The sequence below is a fragment of the Echinops telfairi genome, unplaced genomic scaffold (genome assembly GCF_000313985.2).
Source record: "Echinops telfairi isolate 266 unplaced genomic scaffold, ASM31398v2 ScPeMD7_23;HRSCAF=83, whole genome shotgun sequence".
NCBI lineage: Eukaryota > Metazoa > Chordata > Mammalia > Afrosoricida > Tenrecidae > Echinops > Echinops telfairi.
The window spans coordinates 75,461,057-75,479,149 of NW_022103920.1; the positions used below are offsets into that span (position 1 = coordinate 75,461,057).

General features: G+C 39.5%; 1 protein-coding gene across 1 annotated transcript in view; it reads left to right on the plus strand.

Moving 5' to 3' along the window:
- The window catches only part of HDAC9 (histone deacetylase 9), a 1,007,885-nt gene that overhangs the window by 397,683 nt on the left and 592,109 nt on the right, over window positions 1-18,093 (plus strand). Inside the window, exon 2 of the mRNA XM_045288655.1 lies at window positions 1,347-1,409. Within this exon, the coding sequence (XP_045144590.1) occupies window positions 1,347-1,409 (63 nt within the window). The remainder of the gene's footprint in view (window positions 1-1,346; window positions 1,410-18,093) is intronic.

Sequence of the window (18,093 nt, forward strand, 5' to 3'; positions counted from 1 at the left end):
GCCTACTTTTATAGGCAAGCTGAAGTTAGCTCAAGAGGTTTTTCAGGTTGAAATTGTCTCTATCTCTTTCTCTATTTTTACTTAGGTATTGTCGGAGTTGATTGCAATAGAATTTGATAAGTGATACGGATTGTGAAGTGTACAATTGCCTTACATAAATAGCCCGCTATTGATAAAAGAGTAAGCCAATCCTTCATAAACATTTTTTTCTAGGGTGTGCTTGTTTTTCTGAAACTACCTCCACTAAATCTCCTGTCAGTCCAGAAACTAGAAGGCAGAAAAGCTTCTAGTGCTACAGCCAACTGCAGTGTAGCCAGAGAAACAGGCAACAAAAATAGAACACCAGGATTGCTGTGCGTGGGTGAGGCAGAAACCACATTATGAGCAAAAGCTTCCAGTATTATTTTAGAACCAATACAGAGCTTTGCACTGCTCGCTCTTTCTCTCTCTCTCTCTCTCTCTCCAAAACACATACTACAAAAATAAAATGAAATGTATGTGCATTTGCCCTCTTTGAATTATGATTCTTAATTTTTATCCCCCCTTGCCTTCCTTTCTTTGGAAGCTGAGCGCCTGCAATCGAAACACAGCAATCTTGGAGGAAGGAAAGAGTTAATTGCTTTTAAAGCCCAGCAATAGAGAATTATGGTTTGAAAGATAGAGGCTGGACAGCTGGGTTTGCTGGGGTATTTTTAAATGCATTAATGCAGGCTCCAATCACTAGGCCATGCTTGACCTATTTTTGGCTCAAGCCGACCATTGTTCTATTTCTGTGCCTGTGGGCCATGCTGTTGTTGATTCATATGCAAATGGATTATCACTAGCTTTAGCCAACTTGAGCTGAGAGACCGGGAAGGGGAGAGAGAGGCGCACACACATAAACAGATAGGAGGAGGGCACGGGCGGGAGCCTTTGACAGGGCTAAAGGTTCTTGCAACAAAACCCTAGCAGCCGGAAGAAATACAGCTAGGTTTAATTGGTTTCTTTTTCTCCTGGGTAGAGTTAATATTTTTCTACTTATTCTGACAAAAGAAATCACCCCGAAGCACATGTCTATTTCCCACCTGCCTTTAGTTTCCGGGATACCCTAAACTCCAGAGCCGTAGCATCCACGCTGCCCTTTCGGCTCGGCACCCTGGTTGGTACTGTGGTAAGTGTCCAGGTCTCTTACAAAGTGGATGTTCATCTTTGGAGAAGGGAACTCCTGGGCGAAGTGGCTTTCCTCCGCGCGGGTCGCTCCTGGGGCTGGTGCGCTTGAGCAGTGATGAATCTTTCATGTGGCTGAAGGAAGGGTGAGTGGAACATGCTGCAGACAATTGACGAGAGTGACTCGTGTTTTTCCTCAGATGGGGTGGCTGGACGCGAGCAGCTCTTGGCTCAGCAGAGAATGCACAGTATGATCAGCTCAGGTAAGAGTCTTTTCCAGAACTCGAGCTTTGTATGTTTGAAAGGCAGCTACGAAAAGCACCTTTCTTAGGCACTTGCTGCTGTTTGGGGTTGGGGTTGCTATTTCCTTGGTGCGGCTGCAGGGTTTAACTTCGATTCCTTCCATTCCTGTTGCCCTGCATATTCAGTCGATTAAGGGACCGCTGCCGCGGAATGAAATAATTGCAAACTATTGCTTCTGATGAAAAATGAGCCTGGGATACTTAAAATGCTGCCGGGGAGTTTTCGCTTTACTATGCAACTAGGAAAAGCGTAGCTGTGCTGATGGTTAGCATTGCAAATGGGGACTTTTAAAAAACCAGGTAAGTTCGCCTCGGCCAGTCTGCCGCTTTTATATTTACCGTGTGCTCACAGCAGAGCCCCCTATTTATAGGTTTGCCTTCTAAACTGTGTTCTCTGCAGTCGTGAAGGTGGCTTTCGGCTTCCCGTAGTGTGGCTTCCCTCACTCCGTGTCCCCCCCCCCCCCCAGGAGCTCCAAATGCAACTGTGGTGAGACACAGTGATGACAAGCTGATGGTTATTTTATTTTTCTTCAAAAACGTGTGAGGAGCCCGGCACCCTCAGGCAGATGCGATGGCATAGCGCAGATACAGATGCATTGAAAGCAGGTGCAGCGGTGGAAAGAAGCGGAGCCCATTCCCATGTCTAGTTCCTCAAAGGGGATGTGATGGGGGCTGAAGCTTGTCAGCTTTGTCAATCTCGAGCCAGCCAAAGAGCGGACCTGCGATCGCTTAGAAGGACTGCTTTTTCGTGTTTATTTCCTTGCGCTAGTTCCTTAAGCGTTGGGGACTTTTTGCTTCTGTCCGCTTCTCGTTGTTTTCCCCGACATTATCTTAGGTTCCCCATCAGTGGAGGTGACGTCCTAAGTTCTCACGTGGACTCACTCCCAATCACCAGTACCGTAGCCTCCACAGAGCGCCCGGGCTGAGAAAGCTCCCACACTGCCACCTGTGCCTTGTAGAAGTCGAGGAGGAGGACATGGCCCACAGGTGCGCCTGCTGTCGGTTTGGGCCTCAGTGCACCTTCCCATCTGTTGCTTTGTTTGAAGTGAGTTTCTTCAAACCTGTGCCAGTTATGATTGTAAAGAGACTGGCGACTTGAATCTTTTCAGGGAGTCAGAATGAGAGATCAGTGTTGTGCGACAGGAACGGTGTTCATTTGTGGTATCGGTTCAGCAAAAGCAAATCTGTCAGTGCTTGGACTCGTGGTCTTCAGGGCTGCAAGCAGCAGGTATTCTAATCTAAGAACCGGTCACTGAATATTGCATTTCAGCTTTCGCCTGTGAATAAGCCCTTCTACTGACTATGACAGACTATTTTTCAGGACTAGGCTTTCTCCTTTTAGCCCTCACCTTTGAGCTACAGGATCAATCACTCCTTCCTTCTTGTGCTTTGCCCACAACTGAGGCGAACTCCAGGTGTTTGTAAGTTGCTTGCTTCTCGATGTCTTTTCCAACCGCGTAGAACCCAACTCAGGTCCCAGCTGAGACTGACTTTCTCCTGACCTGTAATGATTTGTATACAATGCAACAGTACTTTCACAGGGGGAGATGGTTCAGAGTCTATGCTATTGTCAGTTTTACAGGAGCCCTAGTGGTGTAATGTGGTGTTGGGACTGCACCTTACAAGGTCAGTAGTTCGAACCCACCAGTCACTCCGAGGGAAAAAGATGGGGTTTTCTGCTCTCTTAAAGATTTATAGATAGAAACTAGATAGAGCAGTTCTCCTTTCTCCCATACAGTGGTCATGAATCAATTGATGCAGGGCCGTGAGGTTGGTTTATTGTCAATGTTAGGCACCAGCTGTGATATGAAAATTATTGAAGGTTGACATCAATTCCCAATCCTCGGTGGTATAAATAAATTATAGGCTCTATTTATTTTTAAAATTTGAAACCTAGAAATTTAATCACATCCTTCTTACCTTACGGGCCACATTTAATTTTGCTTATTGAAATATGCCCTTCCATTTAATTCATCAAGTGTTTATTGTGTGTCTCTTGTGGGGCATGGGTTCTCACACTTGGAGTAACCAAGCACACACACACACACACACACACACACACACACACACACAGTGCCTAAATTCTAATACCATTGATATGGGACTGCCTGGATACTGGGATATGTTAAATACCCCAGTAATTCCAATATGCAACAAACTTTGGGAACCACTCCTATAATGGAGATACAAGTGCCCTATTATCCATAGGGTTGTCTTTGAATTAATAACAACTAAATTAGGGATGGTTTCCTCATTATTTTAAGGGAAAAGTATGAGGTTTTCTACTTCTGTAAGAGTTTAGTCCTCAAACCCATAAGGACAGTTCTACCCTGTCCATATAGAATCAATAGGAGTCACCATTGACTCGATGGCAGTGAGCTGTCTTTATTCGGAAACCCTAGTGGTGCAATGGTAAGTGTTCAGCCGCTAACTGAGAAGTTGGCAATTTGATGCTCCCTTCCTCACTTTGGGAGAGCAGAACGGAGTGACATTCCACTTTTATAAAGCTCCGCAGCCTTGGGAACCTTATGGGGAGTCTCCAGAAGGGTTGCTATGAGTCAGAATTGACTTGTTGGTAATGGGGTTTTTTTGGTCTTAATTTAGCTGCACATATTTTTCTGCTACCATTTAGATCAATAGCACCAATGAGATTGATAGACGTAAAAGCAGATAGTCTTTGGATCTGCTAGGAAGAGCAGATAGGTGGCAGCATGTCAATGTGGTGAAGAAGAGCACTATTTGGGGAGTCAAGAGCTCTGTTTATGAGCATGAGTTCTGCTGCTGTTCAATTGTGTAACCCATTACTAATATGTAAAACAATAACGATGCTCTCTTCTCTACCCCCTGACTTGTTTGTGAGGTTCAAATATGTCAAAGTATCCTTAAAGTATATGCCCACTGTTATCATTGCCATTATTATAGATGGAAATTGTGCCCTTGACTCTTATATCCCACATTCTATCTTGCTAGACAAGCCAGATGAGTTAGATATTATTTCACAAAGGGAACGGATATTTTGTTTGGAAGATTAGTTCCTTTCAATTATCTAATACATGTGCTCTGTCTTTGATTATATCGATCGAAGCACAATCAACCTGATTCAACATGACTTAAGACTTTTTTCTTTTGCAAATTGTGATGGCAAATCAGGGTAGTGTGTGTGTGTATTCTGTGAAATGTCTTAGTACCTAATAATCAAAAGCTTAGGAAAATGGTAGAGTATTTGATTGTTTAGTGAAATGCCCAATGGCAGAGTTCTAGAGCTAGTTTTTAAAAGCTTTGCTTTGTGTCATTTTTACTTTAGTACCCCCCCAATATCATGGTAATTATATTGGATAACATGCATCAACAGAATATTTTCATACAGATATTTTATATACTATTGGATTATAGGTGGGTTTTATGATTCCTGTTTTACCCCCTAATATTTATCTTCTTGGCTAAACACATTATGTTGAACTAAGTCCTACAATGTACTCTGCTGATGTCTTAGTTTAAGAGTTCTATATTATTAAATCTAGCAATTCAGTCTGAGTGACACATTTTGTCAAGTCAACCTCTGCTTCTGTGGCGTCTCTGAACCAGCGTAAGTGATGACTGGGGCAGAAACTGCAACAAGCACAAGCATTCACTCAGGTCACTCGTGGGGTCTGGCAGCATCGGCGGCATTCGCCCTTTGCCAGCCATATTGCTCAACACATTGGACAGCAGAGCTGTCAAGACCGTATCGGAGCTGTTTTTTGAAGGAGTTTCCTAGAGTTGGTATAGTATTAATATAACACACATTTTCAATAAGGACAGTCATTTTTTTATCATTTTATTAGGGGCTCATACAACTCAGGACAGTTCATTTTCATGATGCATTCTTACCCTAGGACAAAAAGAAAATTCTATCTAAATCCTTAACTTCTTTCACTTGAAATCTACCTCAACACTTTCTGAACCCTATTTTTCCCATGGTGTGTGGTGTCAGGAGGAAGAAAGCGTCTTAGATTCCATGGCATTCGTGCCCACTTGAAAAGCAGACTCTAATTATGCAAATGTAAGTCTACGAACTGCCTCCGTCATCATGTCAAGAATCATTTCTAATATTCCCCAGAATTACTGTTTTGCCGTTCTCTGACCCCAGTTATCTTTACTTACAAAGCTGTGATCAATTGGGATATTTGATAGGCAGCAGTAGAAAGTGTTTAGCAGTAGGACCATTGAAAAGAGGAACAGAGTGAGTATTTCATAGTTCTGTGGATGACAACGGTAGCATTATTGTTGTTATGTCCCTGAAGAAAATAAAATATCATGAAAACCTTATGAAGACTAAAATAAAACACCATTTTTAATCAAAAAAGGAAAACCTTTTTGACTTTGGCAATGAGGCATTTGAAAATCTACCATATACTTTCTCAACACTAATAGATGATGAAAATGGTCAAAAATCGTGTAAGGCAGCAAAAACCCTACACCCCCCCACCAAGTAGATATCCAGGAACATCTGAGCAAAGTAAACGGTATAACTCCAGGAAATGTTCCTTGGAATCCAACAGACAAAGGAAAAACTGGAGATGAGAGCCTTTGGTTAGAACGTAGCTGGGCTTGTCTGCTGGCCCTCCTGAGCATTTTACTGGCAAGCTAATTGCTTCCTGAGGCTGATCACTAACATTGCCAAATCAGGGGAGAAGCAAACTGAGTGGATATTTCTCTCTCACTCTCACTCTCTGTCTGTGTTGTGTGTGTGTGTCTCTGACTCTCTCACTTCTGTTTGGTGACAGTATTTTAGAATTCTGGAAAAAGCAATGGTGGGAGGTAAACCAACTGTACTGCCTTTGGAGCAATGAAGGCGTTGTAAACCAGGACAATGACTCCGAGTGTCCTCTGGGGCAAACCATCCCCAACTAAGGCCCAGATCCTTGAGTGAAATCTTGTGACACAAGGCAGCAATCATGTAAAACAACTGGTATTGTATACTACTGGTTTTAACCTCGAATGCACCTCTCTGGATAAATTGTGCTGGATATACACGGTACAAGTTCACATGCTCCAATTTCCAGGCAATGGCTTGAAAGCATATGGAGGCAGGTGAGCTTCTGGGTGTTGTTCTTGTTCACACCAAGTTCCCTGTTTTGGTCACTGGTTGTCCTGTTCCCCTTTCCCCCATTCCTCAGTAAACAGAAACAAGGACAGACTACAGTGTACTCAACTCTCCACTTCAGAGCATCAGATCCCATGTGAGCTGCTCCATGCAGTGGGGAGTAGTCCAAGTCACGGGCGCTCACTACACTGTTGCACAGAAAAATCTACCAACCCTGAGTCAAAGGAAATGGAAGGACTTAATTATGCAACTGCACTATAAGAAAGCAAATACATATAAAATAAAAATAAAAACCATTTCTAGCAAAGACATATTCCAGTAAGAATATATCAACTCTTTGAACAAGCAGAATCATCTAATACTTGCTTCCCACCAGCAGAGCACCTTAATAAGAACATGAATTCCATAACAAGAGCTCAAAGACCCATGAGAAAATAATAGAATAAGGTAAGAAAAATCATCCTTTTGAATCTAAAGAAACAGAGTGAGAATGAATAAGTATAAGTGTTAAAACTAAAATATTTATTAGAAATTGCCAGGGACAGAGTAGATACTGGTGAATGGCCTACACACCTACAGTGTAAAGGCGTGTGACAGAATGAATGATAAAGAAAAACATGTTGGAAGCCATTGGAAGTCTATAGACATGAAAGATAATCTAGTGAACATTATTTGCATCCCTAACGTTGATAAATGAAAACAATGAAATGGAAGATGGTTTTGCAAAAATGGAGGATAATTTCACTCAAAATGGAAAACCAAAGATAAAGCTGCAGTTGAAAGAAAACCCTGTGTTTTTGGGTTTCCCCCCACCTCCAGGATTAAAGTAAGATTTATTTCAATATGAGCTACTTTCTATCTTTTAAAAAAATTCATTTTGGGGGGGCTCATACAACTCTTATCACAATCCATAGATCCATCCATTGTGTCAAGCACATTTATACATGTGTTGTCATCATCCTTTATCATAACATTTTCTTTCTACTTGAGCCCGTGGTTCACCTTCCCATTTTTAATTTTTTTTCATTTGACACAAGTGCTCAACACAGTGTCTTCCCCTAATTTGGGTTCCAAATGAGAAACCATTTTTAGAATTTCAGGCAGGAGGTAGAACAAAACATTTATGGTATAAGAAATTGGGAAAGAAGGGAATATATGTGTGTCAATGAAAGGCCCAAACTTTTCCCTAAGACTTATTGCCGGAAAATATTGTAGAAGAATCTCTAACGTTCTAGTGAATGTGTAAATCAGGTTTATTTTACTGAGCCAAAGTCTTATTAAACTGCGCTGATCATAGGTTGACAAGATAGAAATTCTCATACATGAAAGAGGTCAATGGGTGCAGCTTCTATGAGTCTTTCTTGGAAATACAATTTGACAATGTAACTCAGACAATGAAAATATGAATTTTAAGCAAAAAAAAAAGAACTGACTTTAAAAGTTAAAAAAAAAAAAAGCTTTAAAAAACTATGGGATTGTGAATAGTATGAAGTCAGGTAATATAACCATATTAATAAAATGTATTAATAATAGTTGGCATGGACTCAATTCTGACACCTTGTGACCCCCTGTGTACAGAGTAGAACTGCTTCAGAGAATTTTCCCAGCAATGACCTGTTTCCTGAGACTCCTCTGAGAAGGTCCCAGCATCCGATTTTTTAGCTGGTAATCAAGGGGCCTTTATTCTTAATAAAACTTACCCCAATAGCGATGGGGCATGGGATGAAGTGAAATGAGAACTTGTGGGCCAGGTCTGATCGCCTCTGTTGCTTCTCGGCCTTCTGGCTAAGATCAAGTGTGGTTCTAAGAGCCTCACCTGTCTGAGCAGGGACTGACTCCCTACTGCTTAGCAGTCAGATTTGTTTCTTTTCTGTTGTTGGAGACAAAACAACTAAAGGCAATTTCTATTGTTTTGTCTGGTTTTGTTTTTGATTCGGTTCTTTATTTAACCTTAGAGAGACGTGTTAGGGAAGTATCCCCCATGGTAAAGAAGCATTATTATGTTTTCTAATCCCTTCAATTTCAGTCTTATTTCTCTTAAATTCCTTTACATTCAAATTTAGTGTTTTAAAAATTAAATGAATATCACTGACATGAACACGTTTATGTAAAAGAATTTGTTTTCTCTCCATCCGACAGACAGTAAAAGATCAGGAAAGCGTTCTCGGGGCATGTGGGTGGAGGGTTTTTCTTTTCATCCCCATACACTCTGAGCATTGTATTGATTTTTTGTAATACACATATATCTTTTTAAAAGTGTGCCTTACACACCCACGCACAAAGTGAATGTGCCAAAGTACTGATGGTAGTTAATTCTGGGTACTTAGGTTGCTTTCCACAGCCAGGAAATGGAAAATCTCGCTCCAAGTGGCATACAATCAGGGGTCTGCGTGAGGAGTCAGGAACCTGGGCAGTGTCCGGGCCGCACTCGCTGCTCTGTCACATGGCAGCGTTCAGGCCCCTCCTGATGTTCGGGCTGTGTCCCCATAAGGCTAGTCTCCCGGTGGTCTAAAGTTGACTGCAGCAGTGCCAGCCATTGTCATTTATGCACAGTCAATTCCCCACACAAGGGATATTGCTTTTTGTGTCTTTTTAAGGATGAAAAACGTACCCACACTGATTGAGCAGAGTAGCAGAACCCGCGCATGCTTTAACCAGCCATTGAGAAACAGGGACTGCCGGGATCCGGCCGTAGCCATTGGTGGGCGACGTTACCGACAGTTCTGTCGGTAAGACGAAGGAACTAGAGGAGCATAGATGTTAGTTAAGAAATAGCAGTGTTTGCTACAGTGTGTAGTGCAATCTTGTTCATTTTTAGTGAAATATATATAAATTAAATGGTCTTTAATGAATTTAATTAAATATGTTCATTAGCACATAATTTATAATGTAATTATTTAGAAAATGCATATAATTTATAAACCCATTTGTATGAATAACTGTACAAATGGATAATATTTTAAATTTCCATTTCAGTGGAATTTTGGGTATTCCTTCATTTTCGTTAGGATAATAAATCCGTTTAAGGACTGGTATACTTTTTCACTTGTACTGAGGAGATAGCTTTTCGGGGTGTGCTCTCTGATATCAGAAAGTCCCTTAATTAGGAGAAGGAAATGCAGGCAATCCCCAGGTAATAAATGTCCAGGTTAGCACACAGCCTATAGTTATGAAGCAACCCAGACAAAGCCTTATTATCTTCAACATTCAAGGTATAGACAACCCACAACTGCCAACACCTGATTTGCAGACTTATAAACAACCTGTACTTACAAACCTTCCGCCACCCCATAGCCCCTTATAATAAAATTTTAAGGTACATACATACACTGTTAGTTAATAACAAAGGAGTGCTACTAAGCAACACTATCAAAACATTATTTTTAGTGTATTATGCTAATGCATGTTGTATTTAGTTGATGGTTTTTATGCCTAGAGAGCTCTACTACATGTCACATCCTAAGACAAACATTTGGCTAACTGATGTTAGCAAAGGAACCACATCTAACTGTTCTAACATATCTATCAATTCAATTTAAAGACACATTTACAAATACAATTTATTCATAATCTGGCTGCTTCTGATAATTGGGGGGAAATTCCTTAAACTATGAGTCAGTTTTTAGAAAGGAGGAATGTCATCATTGCAAACTGGTGAAATGTAAGCATTTGTAATAAATTTGAGCCGACTATGTGTACCTTTGATGTTGACATTGATGGATACAGGTGTCCCTGCTCTTGGCAAGTTTCCTCATCTCTAACCCAAGGAGGGTGTCATCAGGAGGTGGAAGACAGAGAACATGCTTTGTGTCTATTGTTGTAAATCTTCTTCCAGTAAACTAATTTAATTTAAATGAGGTTTACAACACTAAGTAACCTATATGTTTAAGTAGTTTACACACACACATTTAGGGTCGGTCTAAGGTGCTTTCGTTCATGGATACAAGACAGCATACATTGTATTTTTCCTAAGAATGTCAGGTCTGTTCTTCATTCTACTGTTAACTTTGCCATAGCAAAATAAGTAATGGGCTGTTTATGCATGGTGCTTTTTAAAGGTACCCAATAATTAAATCCAATGGAAACCACTTTTAAGGAAGGAAAAAAAATGTAACAAACCACAGACTGTAACCAGTCATTTACTTATGATTAAACTATGTGCATGCTGATAAGGTTGGAAATACCCCGAACTTTATTTCCCTGCTCATTCAAGCCCTCATGCTGCCCCACTTGTGCTAGAAATGCTTTAATTAGTAACATAAAGTCAGCAATGACCCAATTGTAGACATGTGGATGTCATTTTTCAAATGTTTGATGTATATTTTAGTGGGTGTCTAAGGCCTGGCGTTTTCAAACTGAGTTCACATATGAGAAAGTCATGAGGTTGTTTCAAATTTTTCAAGTTTGAAATTAAGAAAAAACACACAAAACCAACATACACATATTTTACCGTATTTCAATGAAATCACATTGTGTCCTGAGAGTTCTTGCATTAGTAAAGACATGTGCACTCCGAAAGTTTTCAGGGAATTCCATGTCGACTAAACTCAAAAAGCTCTTAGTGTGACTACTCACAGTTTTGGCTTAATTCGTGATGATGGTTATAAAATCAGTTTATAAGAATAATGATGAAACTGAGATACACCCCACACATGAGTGGATTTGGGGAAAATTAATGCTGAGTGAACGCAGTCAATCACAAAAGGAAAAATAATGTATGAAACAACTGTCTGAGGCCACTGTCATATAAAAAAAAGCAATAAAAAGTGTTCACACCCTCAGAGGTAGACTTTGATGAGAGGAGAAGGGCGACCAGGAAGAGCACTGAGCTAGAGGGTGGACAGGTGTTCAGTTGGGTGAGGGAAAGATAATAACTTACAAGAGGGTGATGGGCACAAAAATTGGGGAGGAATAGGCCAAGACTTGTGGACATGTTGATGCATTAAGTTGTTGAATGTAAATTTGATGATCTGATGTATGAGCGCCTGCCTGATTTACAATAAAAGGTTGTAAAAATAGTTTTAAGTAAAACGCAAATGTGTGTTTGGAGCCCATAATCTGACATCATGAAATAGCTAGATTAAATTAGAAGGACAATTTATCACCATCGGTTACTCTTTTTATGCTTTCCTCTGCGATAGCACACTCTGATATTTTAGCAGTTTACTCTTCATTTAGGGGTAGTCAGTTGTTGAACCTATGATTTGTTTTTATAATAACTATCATTCTTCTTACTCTCTTTATGCTAATAGTTGATATTTTGGTGGGGGGCGGTATCTCCGTACCGGGCACTCTTATAATGTAATCAGTGCTGCCATTTGGTAGATTTTGCAGTAACTGCCGCAGTAATCATGCGCTCTTTACATTTGAGGAAACTGGTCCAAAGCGAGAACTAACATACTGAAAGGTCACCACAGCTTGGCAGAGAGACAGGGCCAGGATTTGAGCTTCCTGTTACCACAGCTTCCCACTTTCTTTCAGAGAAACAAATATTCAGCCTAGGAGATAGATGATTGGTAGATGATAGGTAGATTTATTTTATATGTGCTTGTTGAACTATTATAGAGTCAGCCACTCTTAAACACAAATATAAGCAAGTGTCGTAGTGCTGGGAGGTGGCAGGCACCTGTGGGCAGCTGTGTTCAGGATGGATGGAAGATTCTTGATTCCCACCCCCAGTGCTTGCTGCATACACTGGAGGAAGTTCCACAGAATGTTGGGGTCCAGATGAGAATCCAACAACCTCCAAAATGTTGTGAGATCAATTATACGCAGAGTCATCAGCAGTGGTCTCCCTTAGGGAGCGTACACTGGCCAGAACCAGCATTCCCCATGCATTGGATGTACATTTGCCAATGTTCATAGTCCATCTCTACGAGCATCATGCTCTCAGATCACGTATCATTACATCAAAAATGTGTATCACTTCTAATGTAATTTAGCAGAAGGAAGTTTTTCCATTTTGTTTTTTCTCTCCTTTGTGTTAGCACTTCAGTGTTTATTTTCCCTTGACCACATTATGAATTATTATTATTCAATAATTATTGAATTATGTTAATGTATTATAAAATTTCCACTTTGGTTTGTACAAAAAACTGGGAGTCTTTATGCCCACTGAAATTCTGATCAATGTACAACTTGGAATTCTTAAGCCCAAAGAAAGACCTAACCAATGGAAGTATGGAACTGCATAGTTTGAGTATAAACCAGTTCAATATTTGACCCCTTTGAACAATGTTGTCACAACCTAGTTGGCAATGTGTGTACTGTCATGCAGCTACATTCTCTGTATCTTGAGGTAAACTTTGATTTCACTTGAAAAGCATTGTAGTTCTGTGGATGGATCATGCAAACATTCACCAATCAGAGGCTAATCCAATTGTACAAGAGCCAACTCTGGCTTGCATCAACTCATTTTAAAACTCTTACTTGCTGTGAGGATCTTGAGCCATCTGTATGAATCAATATATCATGAAAGCATTATTGATTATCATGTTACTGCTCAACATAATTTGTTGCCTTCTTAGGAGAAAGAAGCTTTCAGAAGATCATTAAATGCATTAAAATCAGCAGCTGCCCACATGTCTGTGGCTCTCTTTAGCAGGCTGACCCCTTTGGGTCAGTTATTCTTAGCCTTGTATTTCTATCTTATGGCATGGCAGGTCTAAGATTAGCTTGTTAGGCGTTATCATTATCATGCCATCTGAGTTACCTCCTAATATAACTCTACACTAGAAGGATTATTTATAGAAAGAGCATTCTGTCATTTTTGGGTTATTTCTAGTAGTTTAAATAAAGAAGAACAACATTCAAGTGAAACCACAGATTCCTTCCTGCTGCCAAAACAGCATGATAACTGTCTGCTTTAGGGGCAATAATGTTGTTTAAATGTGCGCTTGGGGTAGTCTCGGAGTTCGTTTATCTCTGCCACCATGAGACGCAGGGGAAGTCTTTGAGTAGCTATGTGTGATGCTTGTGGAAAGGAAAAGAAGGGGCCTTAATGCTTCTGTCACCAAGCTCACAATACTTGGGTGGATGATGACAACAAGAAACATACAGGGTTTATTTTTAGAAACAGACATCGCTAAGCTCTCTGGTGTTAATATGTCTCATGCACTGGGCTCCTTGGCTGTTGACCCTACTAGAGAAAAAAGCCTTTCACACACACACACACACACACACACACACACGCACGCACACACGCACACACGCACACGCACACACACACACACGCACACACACTTTTCATTTTGCAAGATTACTCTAATAAATGACTAGAATAGTTTTTATTTTAGTTAAAGTAAATTCTTTTCTTGCAATATATTACATAGACAAAATTTTTTATAAAGCCCACTTGGGTTAGATTAAGGGATGAATTACAAAAAGGAAATAAATGCTATATTGTAAGCACCCTGACTATATAGCTTGGTAAGAGGTATAAGAAGACTAGGCAAATATGCAGCATTAATGGCGTATTAGTAATAAAATACCTGTAAAGTCATTTGATCTATATTTCTAGATTTTCAGAGTTAGAGCACACAAAAGAAAATTATAAATGAGAAGAACTTTTCAGCATATGAAAAAAATAAGTGAAGGCCTCCGCTTATTTTTGAGGTGTAAGAACCATTTGATGAACTCTGAAAATTGCTTGTACAATACAATGTTGTTTTATATTTGAGAAGTTTGTCTTTAGTTTATTTGCATTGTGCATTCAATCCAGAATCTAGTAATTCATACTTTGCATTAAAATTAGAACTGTAATTTTATTGTAATGTATATTGAGTAATTTGCATTTATATGCCTTATTAACTCATCATTGCTTAATGATGGAAATGTTCAAATTGTTTGCTGAAACATTTCATATTAAACATTTGCTGAAATACTTTAGAATACATAATGAATAGTGATCTCTAGGGATATTAATAATTTTATCATTAATATTGATGCTAAACCCTAATGGAACCCAGTGATCATGAGAATTTGAAAATTAACAGATAAAGAAAAGATAGCAAATAAAATGTATCTTGAGAGGCCAAGTCTTAAATATATATATATAGAGAGAGAGTGAGCGTGTAGTAACTTTAGAAACATCATAAGAAATTGCATCCCTACTTTTAATTTTAATTAGCAGGTCAAAGGTTTTCAACCTTCATTGGATGGTGAGGAAATGGTTTACAATATTAGGAGCTGAGATGAAGCAATCATTCATACATTTACATATATTTTGAACTCAAATATATTTGAGAGGCAACCTTGTGTTGTGGGTTGATCTGGACTTTGAGGATGTGGTATAAACGTCAAACCAGGCAAGTGCACATATTGTTGAGGATTAAGGCTCTTTAGATAGTAGTTCAAACTAGAAAAAGGACAGTGGATTACCAGGACTAAGGATGGCAGGGGGGGAAAGGCAGAGCTTTCCACTCAGTAAGGCGTTACAGCCTCAGAACACACACAGGCAGTTTGACCCTTCCCTATGGGGTCGCTATGCGTCGGCATCTCCTTGTTGGCAGTGAGTGATGGTAGCAGGGCTTGGTAACTGGAACAGAGTGAGTCAGCTAGGGGAGTTAAGTCTTGCAGAGGCTAAGTTATGAATGAGGAGCCCTGATGGCATGGGGAGGTAAGCCGTGAGTCGGAATGGACTCAAAGGGAAATAAACCTCCTGGTTTGGGCAGGCCTGAAGGCGAGCTTCCGCAGGAGAGCACCTATAATGGACCAGGGATTTAGTTCATGGAAATTATGGACCAAATAGCCCCTTTGCTGTAGCTCTGGAGAACTCTTAACTCCCAGACAAAACATTGAGAATGCATTGTCTTCATGTGCTGGTGAATGAGTGGATGTGTGACAAGTTATTATAATCGTTGAGAGAGGAAGTATTTCATGGAGGTGAAAGATCTATTTTTAAAAAAGGAGAAATAACACTGTGGGCAAAGAACTGTTTTCTCAATATACCGTGCTTTCTTATGGATGGGGAACAATGATGGATACAGACATACAAACATTTTTTGAGGGATAGACACATTATCACACATGCTTCATGCCTCATGGGGTTTTCCCTCAACATTCCAATTGGTCTAAATCAAATGGAATGAAAGCAGTTAGACTCCAGCAGGAAGTATCCTAAGGCTATTTTAATCTCTGCTTACTTTGGCCTTCTGGCAGGGGTGGGGAAGCCTTTAGCAGAGAGTAGGTGAGGGAGCCAGGGAGAGGCAGGCTGTCAGCTAGTTTTCTCCTGCCTCCTGACTGACAGGTTCTCTAGATTCAGTGTCGCTTCATGAAAATAGTTAATAGCATCTTCGTTTTATGTCCACTGATTGTGTCATCTAATCAATATTTAGTGAGTAGTTGAAAACTGTATTTTCAAGCTAGGTTTCTTATCTGTTGACAGGTGTGGATGTTGGTGATGTTGACTTAGAAAAGAGCTAAGAATGAGCTATTTTTTCTCTCTAAAATGCCCTTTACTGGGGCCATCCTAATCCTAAGAAAGTGCACCTCAGATGCCTCCACACCCTCACTGAGCCCACCCTGATTTCCTACACCCCTTCTCTAGCTGTGTCAGTTCTTTGCCCCCTTGGCCCTTTCTGACTCTCTTTTGACATTTCCATTTTCTGCCTCACACCATGAGTATTTATGGACCCTGTCCTTATCCCCCCGATTAGTTACATTAGACACTCCAAGAGGAAAAGGATCAAGTTTTACTTCTATTTTTATTTCTTACAGTGCCTACCACATAATTGATCCTTGAGACTATTTTTAGATGAATGATTGAGTGATTAAAGTATAGCATTATTACATAAATCTGTGCTTGTACCTTTTTAATCTTTTCTTTTACAAAGAAAATAAGACCCTGTTTCTTTTTTATTTTGAAAAATCTAGACACCTGGGAGATGGTAGGGCCTTTCGTTGAAAAGTTAAAATGTAAGTGGCTAGTGCTTTCAAAATACACATACAACCATGGGACATTTCAGTTATTCTTAACAAAGGGAATTGTGGAATAGTTTTATGCTATCTGATTTTTCAATGAATAATACCAGCAGAAGTTTCATGAGTTATATGTCTGCATACAAAATTCTAAGTGTGAAATAGCTAATTGAAGACTGCCTGAATATAAATGCACACTTTTTTTAATCTAAAGAGAAGAATAAATTTGGTTGTGAAAATGATTATAGGTGTACATTTTATTTTATTTTATTTTTTAAATCGTTTTATTAGGGGCTCATACAACTCTTATTACAATCCATACATACATCAATTGTGTAAAGCACATTTGTACATTCATTGCCCTCATCATTCTCAAGTGTACATTTTATGTTATTCAAATATCACTGCATTTAAACCTACTTTTTCTCTCTTGATATTTTTATGTAGAAAACAGTTTTCTTAGAGAAAGGGCAGCCATGGTTGGAATGTTCTGTTAACAATAGTATCTAATTGAAACAGTTCTGCCCCTTGGACGCTATTTCGAGCTCATCTGTGTTTATTCAGGCATCATTTAATTGGACATACTCTTTTAAAATGGGTAATAAAAGAAGACAGATTTTCAAAATAAAACAATCAATTTTTGAATGCCAAGCATATCAGCAATCATAAAAATTTATCTCAAGTAAAATGTCAGAGCATGGGATTCATGTACTGAGATATTACAGAAAAGCAGATGGAAAGAAAGGGTGAATCAATCCTTATACACAGCTATTCCAGGAAAATAATGAAGTAAATATATTTGCCTCTGAGTGGGAGAGGGATGGTGAGTAGTAGATGTAATGCAAGTCAGGGAAGGGAAAGCCTTCTTTTCCTGATAGTTCTTGGTTAGCATTAGCCGTAAGACTTGGCATAAAGTCAGGGTATAGAAGGTGCATTCAGGCTCAGAAAAGTGAGTGAGCTAATAATAGAAGCAGGAGCCAAGAGAGGTTTTCTATAAGAACACCTGATTTTGTAGTCCAGTTGTTTAGCTCAGTGTGTTTTAGCCACTTTACAAATGAAAATTGTATTCCTTCATAATGTGGGCCCCAGCCGTTGTAGCTGATATAGTATTCTTAGTGAAGGCGGTCTGATCTTGGGTTTAGAAGTTTCTGTTGTGTTCCTATTGTATGCACTAATTGGACATGAGAATTAATTTGAGCAAATTTTCAGAAGCTTACATTTTTGGACCTATACACTCATTTAATTAGAATCACTTATTTGCTTTTATTTCTCAAAGATAAATATTAAAATATTTGAAAAGTTACCCGGATATCAAGTTAATCTACCTTTTAAATTGTTGAATAGGAGAATGATCTAAGCAATCTCAAGCATCGAGTTGTTTAAAATGATAAAGCAATGACTCTAGTCTAAAATAATCTCCTCCAGTGGTATAGAATATCAAACAATATTGAGAAAAGAAAAGTATACATGTATAAGCCAGCTTTTTAGACCACCATACATGAATTGTTTACTTGTACAAATTAAAAGCTTAATTGACTGGAAGCAATTTATATGAACAGCGAGGGTTGGGGATAGGGCCAGATTTGAAATAGCACCCACAAAGGCAGAACCATGCCTACCTGACTAACATGTCAAAAAAAA